The sequence below is a fragment of the Crotalus tigris genome, unplaced genomic scaffold, assembly GCF_016545835.1.
Source record: "Crotalus tigris isolate CLP2741 ecotype Arizona unplaced genomic scaffold, ASM1654583v1 scf7180000020795.235405, whole genome shotgun sequence".
Taxonomy (NCBI): domain Eukaryota; kingdom Metazoa; phylum Chordata; class Lepidosauria; order Squamata; family Viperidae; genus Crotalus; species Crotalus tigris.
Genome location: NW_024098185.1, coordinates 145,036 through 161,805, shown reverse-complemented (window position 1 = coordinate 161,805; position 16,770 = coordinate 145,036). Strand labels below are relative to the sequence as shown.

Here is a 16,770-nt window from a genome sequence, read left to right as displayed (position 1 = left end):
AAGATTCCTAATAGTTGAAATGTAGTTAAGTAACTTATGAAATGAGGCTCAGCAAACCTTATGTCTATATAGACATTATAGCTGTGAGCTTGGTTGAAATTTCTTGAGTCCCAGCTGCTCAACTCACAATTAGACCACAAAAAATGCAGATCCTAGTCTACTCACATGGAGCAGCTATCCAAAGTAGTTGTGGGCAAAATCACAATCTCTCCTTTTTCTGGACAGACTTTGCCAGCCAGAAGTTGCCATCTGGCTGCCGATCTCTGCTACACTGATGTCCCTGCTCCTTCAGGAACATTCAGTTCACCATGCCTCATCCATGAAGTCCAATTTTTCATTCTGTTTTTACTATTTAATAATGTAAGCTGTCCAGAGTTGCCTCAAGTTGGGTTGCTTCTAAATATAATAAAACAAATCGGTAACAATACAAACATGCCACTATTTCTGGATAAAAGTCATTTTAGTAGCCTTATGATTCCATTGTTTCAAAACTTGCATCAAAAATATAAGAAATCTTCTGGTATGTATTTTTCAAATGCGCTTTATATACTACATGTCCATTTTCTACAGTTCTGAGACACATGAAAAATGGGAGTAATTTCCTAAAAAGCAGCCATGTTTGCCTGTTACAGAAAAAATAGTCTTAAAAATTATCCATCATTATCAATGGGATAACCAAGAATACATCACAAATTTAATTTTGTGGCTTTAATTGAGCTTTTATTTTTAATTACACTATGTGGGTTAATCACCTTATCACTGTAAAAGTGCTTGAATTACTGTCCAACAACAGTTTGATCAATGTTTACTGCTAATACAGGTAGACCTTGAGTTATGATCAGTTGTTGGTAGTAATGGCAAAAAAAAAAAAAAAAAAATGCCCCTTTGAGAGAATGGATTCACTTCGCTGCCATAAAAACTAGTAAAGGTGATGCCTCAACTTGTGATCACGATGATTTACAACCAGGATTCCAGTCCCAATTGTGGCTGTAAGTCAAGGCCTATCTGTATAATTATCATCATTTTTTGCTCTTTTTTTTTCTTTGCTTCAAACCTATTTCAAGGTCTGATCCCTAACGCTCTAACCAGAACATGTAATTTATTTATTTTTCTTTCTCCCATTTATGAGGCTTCATACCAGGGATGAACAATACATTTCTCCACATGATGAACCCTTAATTTGGCTCTCAACAAAGAGTCCAGACCCAATTCAAGCTAGATTAAGAACAAAGCCTTCAGCAAAGCAGTGCAAAGTAATCAAACATACCTCTGCTGTAAAGTATCTACTCTAGGCTTCTGTGTCCTAAAAATTGTGAATTAATGGATATTTGGCAGATCTTTTAGTGGCCTTTAGAAGCAACATATTGATATAACAGCTCCTCCATGAGAGTACAACAGTACCCATTTGTCTGAATGATATAGGGTCTCCTCCCTGAGCAGGGGGTTGGACTAGAAGATCTCCAAGGTTCCTTCCAATTCTGTTGTTCTGAATTGTGGAGCACAAGATTCTGAGTAAAATAAATTGGCATTCTTTAACTAAATTGTTCTAAATATTGCACTATGCTATTTAATATCCAATAAACCTTCTGATTCCAGAATGTGTAACTATAGATTTGGTAACTAAGGTTTAGTATAAAAACACCCATGCCCTAAGCTGTTGAAACCCAAAAATAAAAAGCAAATCCTGAAGGAGGAGAATGACAGAAAAGAAAAGAAATAACCCCCTAAATAGCTCTTAAACAAGATTATAAAATGAATTTATCTAAATACTACCTGCCTTATGCTTTGGAGCCAAAAGAAGAAAGCATATTAGTTTATTACAAAATCCCAAAATCAAAGGGATAAGTAGGACCTTGAAGGAAAAGACAATTTTGTTCCTAATCTTGCTGCATTCCTTTAAGACAGTGGTTCTCAACCTTTTTAATGCCGCAACCCCCAACCGGTCGTAAGTCGAGGACTACTCAACTGGTGCAGCACCGTTTGCAGAATGGGACTTTTGGCGAGCTCAGCAGGGCAGAGACAGCCTGGACAATTCCTATTGGCTTTTGAAAGCCAATAGAATTAGACTCTATTCAAGAGAGTCTATTCTATTGGCTTTCAAAAGCCAATAGAATAAAAGGGAATAGCACAGCTAAGGAAAAGGGGGGGGGGGGAAATGGCGGACTGCATTGTTTGGCGACTCCCGTGAAATGGTCGTTCGACCCCAAATGGGGTCCCGACCCACAGGTTGAGAACCACTGTTTTAAGATGATAGTATAATACTGTCATTCCTTCTTAAAGCACAAACCTTGAACATATATGCAAAAAGGGGGGGGGGAGGAAAAACTATTTAAAAATCTACTTTCACAAACATTGGGAAACATTTAATAACATGACCAAAAGTATCTACAGAAATAAATTTTAAAGATAAAACACAGTTGTTTTGAAGACAAAGGAATGTTTCTTTTCAGTGTTACTGACTACAAGATTAATTTCTGCTTTGCCGAGATGATTAATACTGATACAAAAATAATTTATTGACAAATAAATTGTTTAAAGTCAAAGTAATACATAAAACTATAAAAACATATAATCACTTCCCTAATTAAGAACTCTCTGAGGAGATTAAAAATAAACAAATTCAAATAGAAATTAAAAGTCAATTAGTCTTTCATGAATAATCTTGATACCCTATTTTACTCCCTTAACTTTGTTTCATTAACCTGTATGCATGCAGGTATTTTTCACTTCAGCATAATGCAGCTAGGGAATTTCTGTGGCTTTCAGTAAATGTTCGTAAACAATATTTGTGTCTCTTTAAAAAATGATTCCTCATTTACTTTTATCCTGTGAAAAGAGCGAATGTGTTAGTATGTTGGAAAAAACTGATCAGAAACAGGAAATACATTTCATTACTTCTTTGAGGTTATTTCTACATATATGTTAGATAAATGGGTAATGTTTAATTGCAGCAGTTGAATGATTTTGCTGCTCAGAAGAAATACTGAGATTTAGCTTGATAATTTTAAGAGCACTTTAGGTTTGTTTCTGTTTTCTTTTTGAAAAATTAAAATACTGAGTTTGTGCCCCCAAGGATTAAAAAAACAAAGCTCTTAGAGTTAAAATCAACATCTGAGGCACATTAAACAGCAGGAACAAATAACAGAATTGGAGGAATTAAAAAAAGATATTAAAGGGTATTCCAAATCCAGATCTATACTTACATTACAAAATAAATTTAAAAGGATCAAATTAACTTTACAAAAGCATTTCCTCTTCAGTTCTTCCCTCTTCTATATGCACCTTCTTACAAGTTATATATTTTGTTGGTGTTTCGCCTTAGAACAGCTAACATGACAGGTAATGACACCTCTTTGAGATAGGCAATTTCTTTCACTGTGTGCAGAGCTACTCCAGGATGAGAAAACCGGCTTACACTTTTTGGCACCTAGGAAAAAAAGGAGCATTAGACAAAGAACAGGTTTCGACTCTATACCCAAGCACCAACCAGAAAATAGGTTTAACAAGTAAAAAAAATGATTATATCTTGTTCTACATGTAGCCCTATTGATAAGGTATGTCTTTCTACTCCTGCAAACAAGCAGTTGTTTTGAGTAACAATGTGTAAAGCAACATGTAAAAAAAATCATGCAATTGCTAACAGATCTACATATCTCCTTTTACTGGCAGAAATATTGACATCTACCTTTCTTTATTTCTCCAAAAATGTTATGTTATCAATATATGAATGTCCAATTGATAGCAATTTCAGCCTCGGGTTTCATTTCTCTGACAGCAGGGGGTCCCCCTACCTCTGGGCTGCGGCCCACTACTGGGCCGAGAACTGTTCAGGACCAGGCTGCCCAAAATGGCGGGCGAGTGAGCACGCATCCCCACTTGTGTGAGCAGCGAGTAAGCACATGCAGATGTCCTCCACTTCCACAAATGGTGAGTGTGCATGCTCCCCACTCATGCAAATGGAGCTGTGCGCATGCACACACTTGTCTGAGTGGAACCATTCCCTCTCCCTCCATCTGCTGGTCCACAAAGGTTGGGGAAGTCTCTCTTACAGTATTCCAGGGGTCGGCAACCTTAAACACTCAAAGAGCCACTTGGACCCGTTTCCCAGAGAAAATAAAACACTGGGAGCTGCAAAATATGTTTGCGCGCATGCGCGCGCACAAGGGGGGGAGCTTGATTGAAGAGTTTAATTAAAAAGAAATAGAGGCTGCTGTGCATAAGTGTTCTCTCTCTCTCTCTCTCCCTCTCTTTGTCTCCCTCTCTCTCTCCCCCCCCCCCTCCGATCTTCTGCTCACCTGGCAAGCTGGCTTCACACTGTTCTCCGACAAGCTGACACACTGACACACGTTCTTATTGGGCTGGCTCTCTCCTCTGCCAGTCCTCCCCCCCCCCTCTGTGTGTGTGTGTGTGTGTGTGTGTGTGTGTGAGAGAGAGAGAGAGAGAGAGAGAGAGAGAGAGAGAGAGAGAGAGAGAGAGAGATGCTGCTTTCTGCTGAGATGCAGCAAAGGCAGGAGCCTCGCCCAATAAGAGAGAGAGAGAGAGAAGTGCAAGCGCCTCTCTCTGCAAATGGCGGAAGAGGCTGGGAGCTGCAGGAGAAGGCTCAAAGAGTCACACGCAGCTCTGGAGCCACGGGTTGCCGACCCATGCAGTATTCGGTTACCCTCAAGTTCTCGGCCTACAAAATTTCTCAATTTCTATCCTATATGCAGCACAGTATGGCTAAAACAATCACTACCACTAAGACCACAAAACAACTTCTTCTCATCCCATATTACCACTACTATTTCCAAGATATTAACCTCACCTTATTCCAACTGTAATTAATACAGCATGCTATTTGAGGAGCTGCAGTATAGGCACAATGTACTAATAAGTCAGTGCCAATGTATTAAGTTAAAGTAGTTTTGATGTCCAGAAACATGCTTTGGAATCCCTTCTAGCAGTAGGAGAATTTAACCTGTTTCTACTAAAAAAAAGTCTACAATAACGTCTTCATGTAACAGTTCTAAGGGTTTAGAACACATTAAATATTTAACAATATATTGCATATAGAAACATGGAATAAGGAATTAAAAATTTTGATATCTTTTACTGTGTCATATGACTATATTATTACTAATATATTGTTATATTGTTACTAAAATATTGTTATATTTATAATTTTATATCTATGTATCTTTTGGGAGAAAAATTGTTAAGAGATGCAATATTGCTTCATATGGTATGGTATATATTCTATGGCTGTCTTTGACAGATGTTATTTTACAGGAGCCGTGGTGGCATAATGGTTAGAATGCAGTAGTGCAGGCTTACTCTGCCCACTGTCAGGAGTTTGATCCTGACTGGCTCAAAGTTCACTCATCCTTCTGAGGTCAGTAAATGAGGACCCGGATTGTTGGGTTATTTGTAAATTGCTCAGTGCTGTAAAACACTATGGGGTAGTATATAAGTATAAATGCTATTGCTAATCTACTTTCGTTCTTCAAGATTCATTAATTTTAGGAAACATTTGCAGCAGTCCTCAGTTAACAACCATTCATACAATGAAGATGAACCAATGTAACTTGACTGGTCCCCTAAAGTTATGGTTGTTGCAGAGCTTCCATGACTACATAGTCAAAATCTGGGTGCTAGGCAGCCTGCTCAGACTTACAACCACAGGAGCACTTCTCCCATTTGCCTATTTCCCCCCATCTCTGCCCTGCACAGCATCACTCCTCAGCAGTTTTTACTGGATATGGAAAGCTTTGAACTAATGGAATATTTTTGCGCCTGTAATATTGTAATATCTTTGTTATCAATATTTTGTTACGGTTTTCCAAGTATTTTATTACAAATCAAGAGGAAAAATGTCAGCTTTTACACATTTTAAAATCTCATTTCCTATGTTAACTCAGTATAAACAGTGAAAGATAATGGATATATTTTCTAAAAACAATCTTACCTGCCGAGGAAGGAAATAAGGTGCATCTGTTTCTACCACTATTCTACTTAATGGGATTTTTCGAACAGATTCTCTAGCCTCATTTGCTGATGGGTAAGACAGCAACGCAGTGAATCCAACAGTCAGATTTGGAAAGTAGTCTAAAAGTGGTTCAATGACACTATATCTGCCGGTGAAACAATGTCTATGAAGGGATCAAAAATAATGGTCATCCCAGTTCAGATGAATAACCAGTAACAAGAAAACATTAAGGAAGGTCATATTAAAGACTTGACAAAACAGTTATGTAGCATGGTAATTGCTATTTCAGTAATTCTTTTTTTGTATGAAAACTGTGGGATTCGTTGTCTAGCTGAAATAAAATTCACAAGCCAAAACTTCCAAGAGAAAACAATGGTAATTTATTTGTACTCCTTGCAAAGGGGGTGCTCCTTGTGCATGCAAGGACACAGTGGACACACACCAAATCTACAATATTCATTCTTTATATTCTCCATTGCCATTACAAATTCACCTCTCACCTCTTCTTCATTGGCTTAGTAATCATACTGTAATCATGTTGTCACAACCTATAAAAAGCTCCTAAAGGGAATACACTACTCAAATTTTATCGCCCCCTTCTCTTATTTACAAATTACCTTTTACGGTTGTTAGTTCCTAGGGCAGGGATAGGCAACCGTGCCTCTTTTATGACTCGTGGGCTTCAACTCCCAGAATTCCTGAGCCAGCTGGCTCAGGAATTCTGGGAGTTGAAGTCCACGAGTCATAAAGGAGCCAAGGTTGCCTACCCCTGTCCTAGGGGTTGTCTCTAAAGTTGCTATCGTATCAGTAGATTCTGGTTAAGACTAGTTTTCAGCGTAGCAGAGACCTTCCTAGATACAATTCTCAAGCTTCAAGCTAGGCTCATGAGTTTAAAATATATATAATGTATTTGCTTCACAGGCTAGCATGTCTTCTCACAGTCTGTAAAAACAATGAATTCTTTTTCCCCACAATCCCTCCTTTTTCTTTTCACTGGCCCTACTTTCTCTAACTCTGTCTCCTCACCTATAGTGAATACTGGTTTTTCCACTGTAGGAGTTAAACTTAACATTAAACGTTCAGTTCCTTCTGCAGCTGCCACCTTGATTTCAGCTAAATTATTGCCACAGGCTTCAAAAGAATTTCCTTTCTGATGCCCTTCTACATGTACTATCGCAATCTCTTCAGGCAACATCAAATTGTCCAACATCTGTGTAATCAGTTCTCCATGAACTAAATCCTTCCCTTTGCTATTAATCAACCCTCGTTCTTCCCAAATCTTTCCAAAAGTGTGCACTATTCCAAAAGCATACTTTGAAACAGTGTATACAGTCCCTCTCTGTTTTTCCAACAATTTTAAAGCTTGATTTTATGCATACAATTCACAAGTCTGTGCAGACCAACTTAAAGGCAACTTTCCTACTTCTATCAAAATTTCTTCTCTTCCTTCTACTATTGCATATCCATTTCTTCTCTTCCCTTCTACCACTCTGGAGGACCCATCTATAAACAAATTAGCACTTTCTCCTAGAGCAACATCTGTTAAGTCAGGTCTAAATCTTGTCTGTAATTCAATTACTTCAATACAATAATGTTCAATATCAGTTCCTTCTTCTAACTTAAAAATTGAGTAGATTCAAACTAACATCAGTAGTCAATATAGATCATTTTGTTCCATAAGCATACTCTCATATTTTAAAATCCTCGAATCTTGTCAGCCATCGGCTGGCTTTCTGGTTCAAAATTGCCCTCACTTGATGGGGGGGGGGGTACTAACCACCAAACTCCCCCAAACGTCAGTTTTCTGCTCTTCTTTACTAACACTGCTGTGACCGCCACCACTTGAACACAATCTGGCCATCCTCAGCAGACAGGATCTAACATTTTTGACAAAAATGCCACTGGCTGCCTCTTTCCTCCCCACTTCTGGGTCAAAGCCCCCAAAGCTATTCCTTCAATTTTCTCAGGTGTTATTCTTCTACTTTTTTCACTAATCAATAAATCAGTGTGTCCTGCACACATACATAAAGACTTAAAAAAATAAAGCAAAAAAAAAGCAACTTCACAAAACAAACAAGCTTAATGAGGTATTCTGAGTTACTAAAATATATGTGGTTATGCAAATAAGCCACTAGCCATTGCAAAGGCTGAAACTATGCATCAAATTTTTCCAGTATTTAACAATACAATTATCTCTACCACCTAAAAGAATGCAAGCAAAAGCTACAAAGGTTAGATTTCACATCATCCCCCTTTCTCTGTCTCTCAGACCAGAGCTCAGTAGAAAGTAAGCAGAGAAAAAAAATGTTGAAAGAATCAGAAAGAAACAGTGCCCCTCCTTTTCTGCCTCTCTTGCTCTTCCAAAGCAGAGAGAGAGAAAAAAAAATAACAGCTGGCAACAGAGAAGGCAGAATTTTTAAAAAAAAACCTGCACACACACACACACACACACACACACACACACTATCTCCACACTCCTCTAACAAAAATAAACTATTTTTCTTTTCCTTAACTACAAATGTATTGCCTGGGATCCAACAAGCATATATTTTTAGTGCTTGACATAGCCAATTTTCAAAACTTCCATATTTTGGCCAAAATACACTAGTGCCTTTAATAGGATTTCTTGGCCACTCAAAACAAAAATATTGAATCATTCTTTGGTTTTAGTCCTGGTTTTACAACACTGCACCCCATGGACTATCTGGCAGAATGTTCAGAGGAGATCCCACCTCCCCTCCATGGCACTTCTTATATATCCCAACCGCCAAGGTAATACTTAAGTCCAAATTTTCTTACCTTGGTCTGTGCACAGAGGTGTCCGGTTGCAGCGCTTCAGTGCCCACTGTATAATCCCCCAGGACCTCCCCCTTATGATTGCTTTCTCTTAACTTCCGTTCCGGGTTCCACAGGCACACAGGACTCACCAATCATCCACAACAAGGACCACTGAACTCAATGGGACATGTCTTCCCAATTGGTGTTTGCTCAGTGATTCCTGCCGCTGTCTGGAGAATCCCGGGAGAGCCCCCAAGTTGTGGGATTCGTTGTCTAGTTGCAATAACATTTACAAGCCAAAACTTCCAAGAGAAAACAATGATAATTTATTTGTACTCCTTTGCAAAGGGGTGCTCCTTGTGCATGCAAACACACAGTGGACACACACCAAATCTACAATATTCATTCTTTATATTCTCCATTGCCATTACAAATTTACCTCCCACCTTTATTGGCTTAGTAATCATACTGTAATCATGTTGTCACAACCTATCCAAAGCTCCTAAAGGGAATACATTATCTCCGCCCCTGATTACATCTCCCACTACTCAAATTTTATCGCCCCCTTCTCTTATTTACAAATTACCTTTTATGGTTGTTAGTTCCTAGGGGTTGTCTCTAAAGTTGCTATCGTATCAGTAGATTCTGGTTAGGACCAGTTTTCAGGATAGCAGAGACCTTCTTAGATACAATTCTCAAGCTTCAAGCTAGGCTCATAAGTTTAAAATATATACAATGTATTTGCTTCACAGGCTAGCATGTCTTTTCAGTTCTGTTTTCCCACAAAACCTTATGTCAAAATTATCTTGAATGGAAACAATTATTTATGGAATCTTACTTCAATGAAATTGAATTCTTTCATTCTGATTATGGTTTCATTTTCAGCTTTGATTTGTGAGTTAGAAGAGTCCATAGGAAAAAATTATATTGCGTAGCTGTTCATAAATCTAAGGTCTTAGCAACTGAAATCTTTTAAGGTTCTAGAATTTTTTCCAAGGTGTCATTATCTACATTTCATGATAATATTCTAATCAGGCAGACTATTGATCTCTTCAAGATTCAATTACTGTTTTTTTAAATAAAAGGAACGGTGCAACTTAAGAACACAGTACAATTACCTGTGTATTTTGTAGTCTTTTGGCACACATTTTTTCATGATTTCTAACAGATCAGCATCAGCATCTCTGCAGTGTATGACCAATGGCTTCTTTAAGGAAACAGCTAGATTCAGTTGCCTCTCAAAAACCTGAAGCAAGTAAAAAGCAGCACACCTTCAAAGGCCATTACAACTGCCCTGAGAACAAAAGTAAGACATGGGGGAAATATGCTAGCATTAAGCACAGCTTTTTATAATGTAACCAAACCAAAGCACATTATGAATACTCAAATACAAGAAATACTGGACTGTTTTCAGTTATTTATCACTTTTACCGTTTTAGGACAGCATTGCATATATTCCTTTGGAAACAGCACTTCACAATGGTTCAACAATCCATTCTGGAGTTTAAAAAAAGATTCTGAATTTGTCACAAGGATTCAACAATCTACCCCTGAGTAAAAAAGATTCTGAATTTGTAATGTTCTGACATTCAAATGTAAAGTCAGAACATTACAAATTCAGAAGCTCTTTTGCTCTGCGGTTCTTTGAGCTGTAACTGGGGTCATTTAAGTTCTGAATATTGTTGGATACTTCCAGCAAGACCAAAACAGTTGCTTTGAATTCGAAGAAGAGCAACTTGATTTCAAAATTTGGCATTTGAGTTCAAAACTTTTCAGACACTTCTGGAATCCACCACTCGTTTATCAAAACCATCATCTTTAATGGTCTGACGACATATTTTACCTAAAGCCAGTTAATCAACGCAATTACTGTTTAGTACTATAGAATTATAAAATATTTTAACACAAATTTTAATATAAAAACTTACCTTATGCTGCTTTGAAATTTCTGTATTACATTTATGAGAGTAATCCAGTCCTATTTCGCCAAAGGCAATCGCTTTGGGGTGTCTCATTGCCTGCAAAAGATTTCTTTCATGAACTTCTGTGTAATAACGAGCGAAGTGTGGATGGCAGCCAAATGCCCCCCAAACCATGTCTTCTTCTAATAAATCTTCCCATAAGTTGTTTTTTAAAGTACGAGGGTCACAAAAGTCAGCTATACAGCCCTGAAATTCTTTAGGAAAAGTGCTACTATGCATTTTCCTAAATTCAGAAAAAGTGCCTCCAAAACCTGTTTTTGAATATAACATGTCCAAATGGCAGTGTGTGTCAATAAACCCTTCTTCTAAATATCTGGGCAATCTCCTTGGCAAATCCTGGTTTACACAATTATTAATAAAAGAATCTGACTTGCGTGATGAAGAGAAGATAGGAATATATGTTCCTATTTTCATACTCTGGTGCCTTTTTTTCTCTTTATAGTCCAATAACGAACCATGTGACCACTCTCTCTCTTGCATACTTTGCACTGAAGGTTTTTTATCCTTTGATGTATTTATTGGGCTTTCTAAAGAAATATCACAGAGATTATTGGAATACGAAGTGTTTTCAGTGGGACTTGAAAAAGAATGTGTTGGCTTTGGACTGCTTGTCCAGTATTTTGCATAATCATTCATTTTCTGACTGTATAAATGAGGAGGATACATCACAAATTCCGTTGTTGACAATGACATTTCCATTGGTTCTGAAAGATTGTGGTTAGGGATGGAATCTTCTTGTGAAAAAGTAACCAGTGGTCCTCCATCTTCTGTGTCAGACAAATTATTTTCAGCTGACAGTTCTTTCTTGGGCTCCATACACTGAAAAAAAAAAGGGGGGGGCGGAGAATCAATTTAACATGAGCATAAAAATGATATTTATTCAGAAGTCCATTTTTTTCTATAACAATATTTAAAATGACAGCGATGCCACTTCTAGTGCAGTATATCCAATTGACCAGACTGTCCCTAACATTTCCAACATGTCCCAGTGCAACACAAACTACCAGCAGGCCAATACAATCTTCCCATTGCCCTCCCTTCCCTCTCTCACCTGAACTGCTGATATACACTAAGCATCTACAACCAGCTGTTCCAAGCAGTTTATTTTGAACACTACTCTATTAGGCATGCCACAGTTCTATAAGGAAGATATGACTATTATCATAGTAAAAAAAGGAGTTAAAACTGCTGTAGTAAAGAAATAAAAAAAATCACATCTAAAGCCAGATGATTTATGTCATTCAGCAAATAATTAGAAGTAATATGATTCATTGAGTGTAATTCATTCTGAGTAATTTAGGTCTCCTAAGGACATCTGACTAAAATATATGTATTCTTTTTTTTTTTAATTGAAATTTTTCAAAAGTTTTACAAATAAGAATCCACCCCCCCCTCCCCAACCACCCCACCCCCCCCCGACTTCCCAGAACTGAATATAGGATTATTTAACAAATATTTTAAAAATAACATTTGCAATTTATAAAATAATTAATAATAATAATAAAAATCACAGTAATAATATATATAATAATAATATACATAACATAAACTTTAAAATAAATAATATATACTAAAAAAGAAAAAAAAGAAATAAGAAAAGAAGAGAGAGAGAGAAAGAAGAAAGAAGAAAGTAGACGAAGAATAAAGCATATATATATAAAAAAAAAAATATATATGAATAATAATACGTAAAAAATGTATATATATAAAAAAGAAAAAGAAGAAAGAAAGAAAGAAAAAACAATCATTACAAATTATAAAAAGGCTAAATAATATTTTTCCATATCCAAATTATGTTGTATAAAATTTATCCATTTTTCCCATACCGCAAAAAATTTTTCTTGAGATTGCTCCTTTAAGAAAGCCGAAATCTTTGCCATTTCTGCCAAATACGAAACTTTATGAAACCATTCTTGTAAAGTAGGCAAAGATTCCTTCTTCCAATATTGTCCTATTAACAACCTAGCGGCTGTAATAAAATATATGTATTCTTAATAACTTGTTATCAGAAATTCTTAAAAATCATGCAATTTGAATACCCCACAGAAAAGTTAATATAGTCTCAAAATGAAGCTAATTTGTGAATGTTTGTCAAATATAGAAATAACATTTCAGTAAAAAATATAGATCTTCTGGGTATCTGGAATCATATTTCCGTCTACCACTTAAATCTCCCACAATGGTGCCATTTCTAACATAATTAAAATCCCTAAATATTTTGTCAATTAAAGCGGCTCTCTTGATACTTAAGTCTATTATTCTTGCCCTACCTATGCAATAATGAAAATCTGAAGATATTTTAGCACATTTCCAGACTAAGTTGTAAATGTGTTTATATTCAGTTTAGGTTTCTTAGGTTTGATCAAAATAGTGACAATACTATTTAATAATTATGTTTTTTTTAGAAATAACATTCTAATAGGTTAATATTTCACCTTTTGATCTGTTTCCGAATCATCCATAAACACTGATTGAGAGGATTCAACAGTAACAGTCGTCTGGAAATTCACAAACTTCTCTGTGGCATCACTTTGTGTATTAGATGAAGTGGAGGAAATGAATTTGTCTTTTGCTATGTTTTTTTGTTTTGCAGAAGTACTAGCGCCTTTTATAAGAGCTTTCTGATTGTTGCTATTCTGCTTGGTCTCTTCAGCTTCATATTTTGAATTTTCAGATATGCTTCTCAAATGGGTTTCTGATTTCCAATATTTTTTTTTACTTTGGCTGGCAAAAATATTCCCATCAGAGGTTTTACTTAGCTGTTTAGAAGAGACTTGCCTATCTTTTTGTTCTCCAATTTGTGAACAGCTAGACATGCTTTTAAATTTGTGCTCTGAGTGGCAATTTTCTTTCCAAGTTTTACTCTGCCCAACATCTATTTTTTCTTTTACTGAAACCTGTGAGTCCTCTGATCCCTGATAAAGTTCTACTTCATCTTCATAACTTGATTCTATGTGAACATATTTGGAAGTAACCATTGGTTTGGAAAATTCTCTTGTATTACCCTTAGTTTTATTTTCTTTTTTTGTAGAAGCTTTTTCAACACTGGAATCTTCTTGCACATCAAGTTCATCCTCAAGTCTTGACAGTCGATGACTTTGCTTTGATCTAACCAACCGTTTGGAAGGTTCTCTTATGCTATACTTAGAATTTTTGTCTTCTGTTTCTTTAACAGCCTTTTTAAAGCTGGAAACCTGTTGAAATTCCAATTCATATTCACATTTTGATTGTTTATGTCTATGTTTTGAACCATGTCTTGGTTTGGAAACTTCTTTAACACTATACACAGTTTTATTATTTGTTTTTGTAACAGTTTTCTCAGTGTTGGGATCCTTCTGAAAATCTGTTTCACGTTCTGGTCTTGATACTATAGAAATTAGTGTTAAACCAGCTGGTTTAGAAATCTCTTTTGTACTGTACTTCAAAGTTTTATTTTCTTTTTTTGTAGTAGCTTTTTTGAAGTTGGAATCCTGTTGAAGTTCTGATTTTTTTCCAAATGGCAATTCTGCAGAGTTTTCTGATTTCGAAGAAACCTTCTGAATGTTGGATTCTTGTTCTTTTTCTTCTGAACTTGACATTACAGATACATGTCTTGAACTGCCATCTGACCAACATGATTCTTTATTGCCTTGCTTAACAGAAATATTAATACGTTCCTTTGGTACAATTTTCAAACAACGTGATTTGTTTCCAGTCTGCTGCTCTCTAATTTCTGATACTACTGAAAATTGTCTCAGGTTGTTAATTGATCCAAGTTCCTCTTTTTTAGAAGGGCTTTCCTTATGATTTCCATTTAGAGATGAAAATTTTCTTCGGGCTTGCAATTGTCCCCCAAATATACTCAGCAGAGCTTTATGATATATTAATCGAGATCCCTCATTCTGATCTTGGCCTTTTATTCTTTTCCGGCCACATTCAGCCCGCTTTTCTTTTAAAGCACTTTTTCTTTCAGGGACTGCTGCAATGTTTATTCTTGTATCACTGCAATCTTCTTGCTTGATCTAAATAGTAAAGAGTAAGGTAAGCTTAATAAATTGTAAGTAAAAGCCCACTCACAAAACTATTCAGCCCACACTAGGTTAAGTAGCAATAGTCATGTTCATCAGCAATATGAAGATTTGAAGGAATTCTTGATTACAGGCCATAAATTATATGGTGAAACAAAAATGCTTTTTCCTCTTACTTGGCTCCTTACACCATCAGGACTAATCCTGCCAGAATTTGAAACTTGCAGTGTCATCAGGGCTCCTGGCAATATACTCTTAAAACCAAAACTGCAGGTCAACGTTTGTTCTTATGTTTATAATTACTTACTACAAGGGCTGTAACCAGAACAAAATCATTTAGATGATAACATAAGCTATCATACTTTAGTTAAGTTAAATGTTTCTGCTGGTTGGAACAAAATTACTAGAAGTGTGAACTCATAAAAAAATAATTTGATATTTATTAAAGACTGTAGGAAAACAAAAAAAATATCCAGGTTATATAATTAAAAAAATATTTTTGAAGGCTAAATGAGAGAGGGCACCATAACTGATATTAATTACAAATACTTCATAAATTTACAAAACAAAAAACTAATGACTGGATTAAAAAATTGAATTATTCTCCAAAGGAAATGAAGGTTATCAGAATACAGCATAATATATTTTAAGTCAAATACAGGATTTGGAGGCCATTCATCATTAAACCCTTACAAAGCAACACTGTATGACAAACAACTGCAAAGTAATAAAAACATCTAAGACTCAACAGCAATCTATATTCTAATTCCCTTTTACTCAGCAGTTTTGGCTGCTACTTACATACCTTCAGTTTCACAGATTCCTGAGAGGAAAATGCCACATTTTTCGTAGGCATCTTGGAAGCAGCCGGCTTTGTAAGAAAGCTGAAGACAGGAGCGTCTTGCCCACCGCTGATGTCATCATCCACTTCAAATTCATCAGAGGAAGAAGCCTCGGCAGCGAATGAAGTGCGGGAGAATTCTCTGCACGAAGACGCCGAGGCGAAGACTCGAGGCTTCCCCAAGGCAGCCGCCCCGCTGCAGCCGGGACTCGAGCGAGCAGGCCGGGCCGGCGCTTCGGTGCTCTTGCAGAATTTCGCAGGTGAGCTCCCAGCTAAGCCGTCCCATTCGATTTTGCGTCTCCTGCTCGGCTGCATCGGGGCTAACATTATCTAGACAAGGGAAGGGAGGGAAGGGGGAAAAAAAGCAAGTTTTAATGCATTTCCGCTTGGCTGGTGCAGCCGTTTTATTTAAAAACAGGCTCGCATGAGCCGAAAAGGCAAATAAAGGAACGTTGGAGAATACTTCGCCAAGGTTCTCCCCACCTTTATACAGGCGCGCTCAGAGAAACGACCGCCAACAAAAGCCATCTTTAAAGCCAAAATGTGGGAAAAGGGACGAGGATCTGCTCAGCCGCACGCGACGGCCCTCCCCCGGCCCCATCTCCCAGGGCACCAGGCGCACCCACCCTCCAGCCTCCTCCGGCGAAAACAGCAACGCCCGGGAAGGTAGACAGGCTGAGGGCCAAACACCCCTACCCGCTCTGCCCGGGGAAGCCCGAAAGGGTACTTCGCAACGAGTCCGAAAGGAAAAGAGGCGGGTCACAGAACCTTCTTGCAGGCCTTCGGGACGGCCTCCCCCGCCGTTAAGCTGTGCCGCTCATTGGTGGATTCCAGCCGCCTCCGCTGCCAGCCAGCCAGCCCCCTTTGGCGACTCGCCCGCCTGGATACCTTCTCGCGCCCTCCGCCCGCCCCGCGCGCTATCCCTGCCCCCCCCCGTTCTCGCGCAACATCTGGGGAAGCGCCTCCCCAAAAATGTCGGGGGGAAGGAAAGAGGAGACTGAGCGAAGGGGAGTCGGAAGCCGCGAAACGGCCTTTCCGGAAATGGCTTCTTGGAAAGTGAAAGTAACCAGTAGTTTTAAAAAGAGGAATGGGCGTGAAGCTTTCTGCTGGCGTCACTTTGAGAGGTCAGGGTGCCGGGTGCTTTTGCTGTTCTCCCTTCAAGGAACCGTGCGTGACTTAAGGGGACCAACGAGTGGG

The 16,770-nt window shown here is 37.8% G+C and overlaps 1 protein-coding gene across 7 annotated transcripts; it reads right to left on the bottom strand.

Annotated features, from left to right (window-relative positions):
- Nucleotides 1-2,341: 2,341 nt before the first annotated feature.
- LOC120319524 lies at nt 2,342-16,488 on the bottom strand. Of its 7 annotated transcripts, XR_005559783.1 has the most exons (8): nt 16,057-16,199; nt 15,538-15,903; nt 13,161-14,726; nt 10,672-11,544; nt 9,862-9,989; nt 5,945-6,128; nt 3,204-3,427; nt 2,342-2,826 (listed from the first exon to the last, which is right to left on the bottom strand). XR_005559783.1 is itself a non-coding variant. In XM_039368463.1 (7 exons), the coding sequence occupies exons 2-7, from the start codon at nt 15,898-15,900 to the stop codon at nt 3,287-3,289; spliced, it is 3,255 nt and encodes a 1,084-aa protein (XP_039224397.1). In that variant the 5' UTR covers nt 15,901-15,903; nt 16,342-16,488; the 3' UTR covers nt 2,342-3,286. The 7 variants fall into 7 exon arrangements, 5 of the variants coding, with proteins under 5 accessions (XP_039224397.1, XP_039224396.1, XP_039224395.1 ...); XM_039368463.1 differs by lacking the exon at nt 16,057-16,199 and adding an exon at nt 16,342-16,488 and having other exon boundaries at nt 2,342-3,427; XM_039368462.1 differs by lacking the exon at nt 16,057-16,199 and adding an exon at nt 16,270-16,429 and having other exon boundaries at nt 2,342-3,427.
- Nucleotides 16,489-16,770: the final 282 nt, after the last annotated feature.

Coding starts and splice junctions, on each gene's coding strand:
- LOC120319524 (XM_039368460.1), bottom strand. CDS start 16,101: ATGGCTTTTGTTGGCGGTCGTTTCTCTGAGCGCGCCTGTATAAAG. Junction 15,904..16,056: donor CTGAGCGCGCCTGTATAAAG/GTGGGGAGAACC, acceptor TCCCTTGTCTAG/ATAATGTTAGCCCCGATGCA. Junction 3,428..5,944: donor CTTATTTCCTTCCTCGGCAG/GTAAGATTGTTT, acceptor TTTTTTTCCTAG/GTGCCAAAAAGTGTAAGCCG.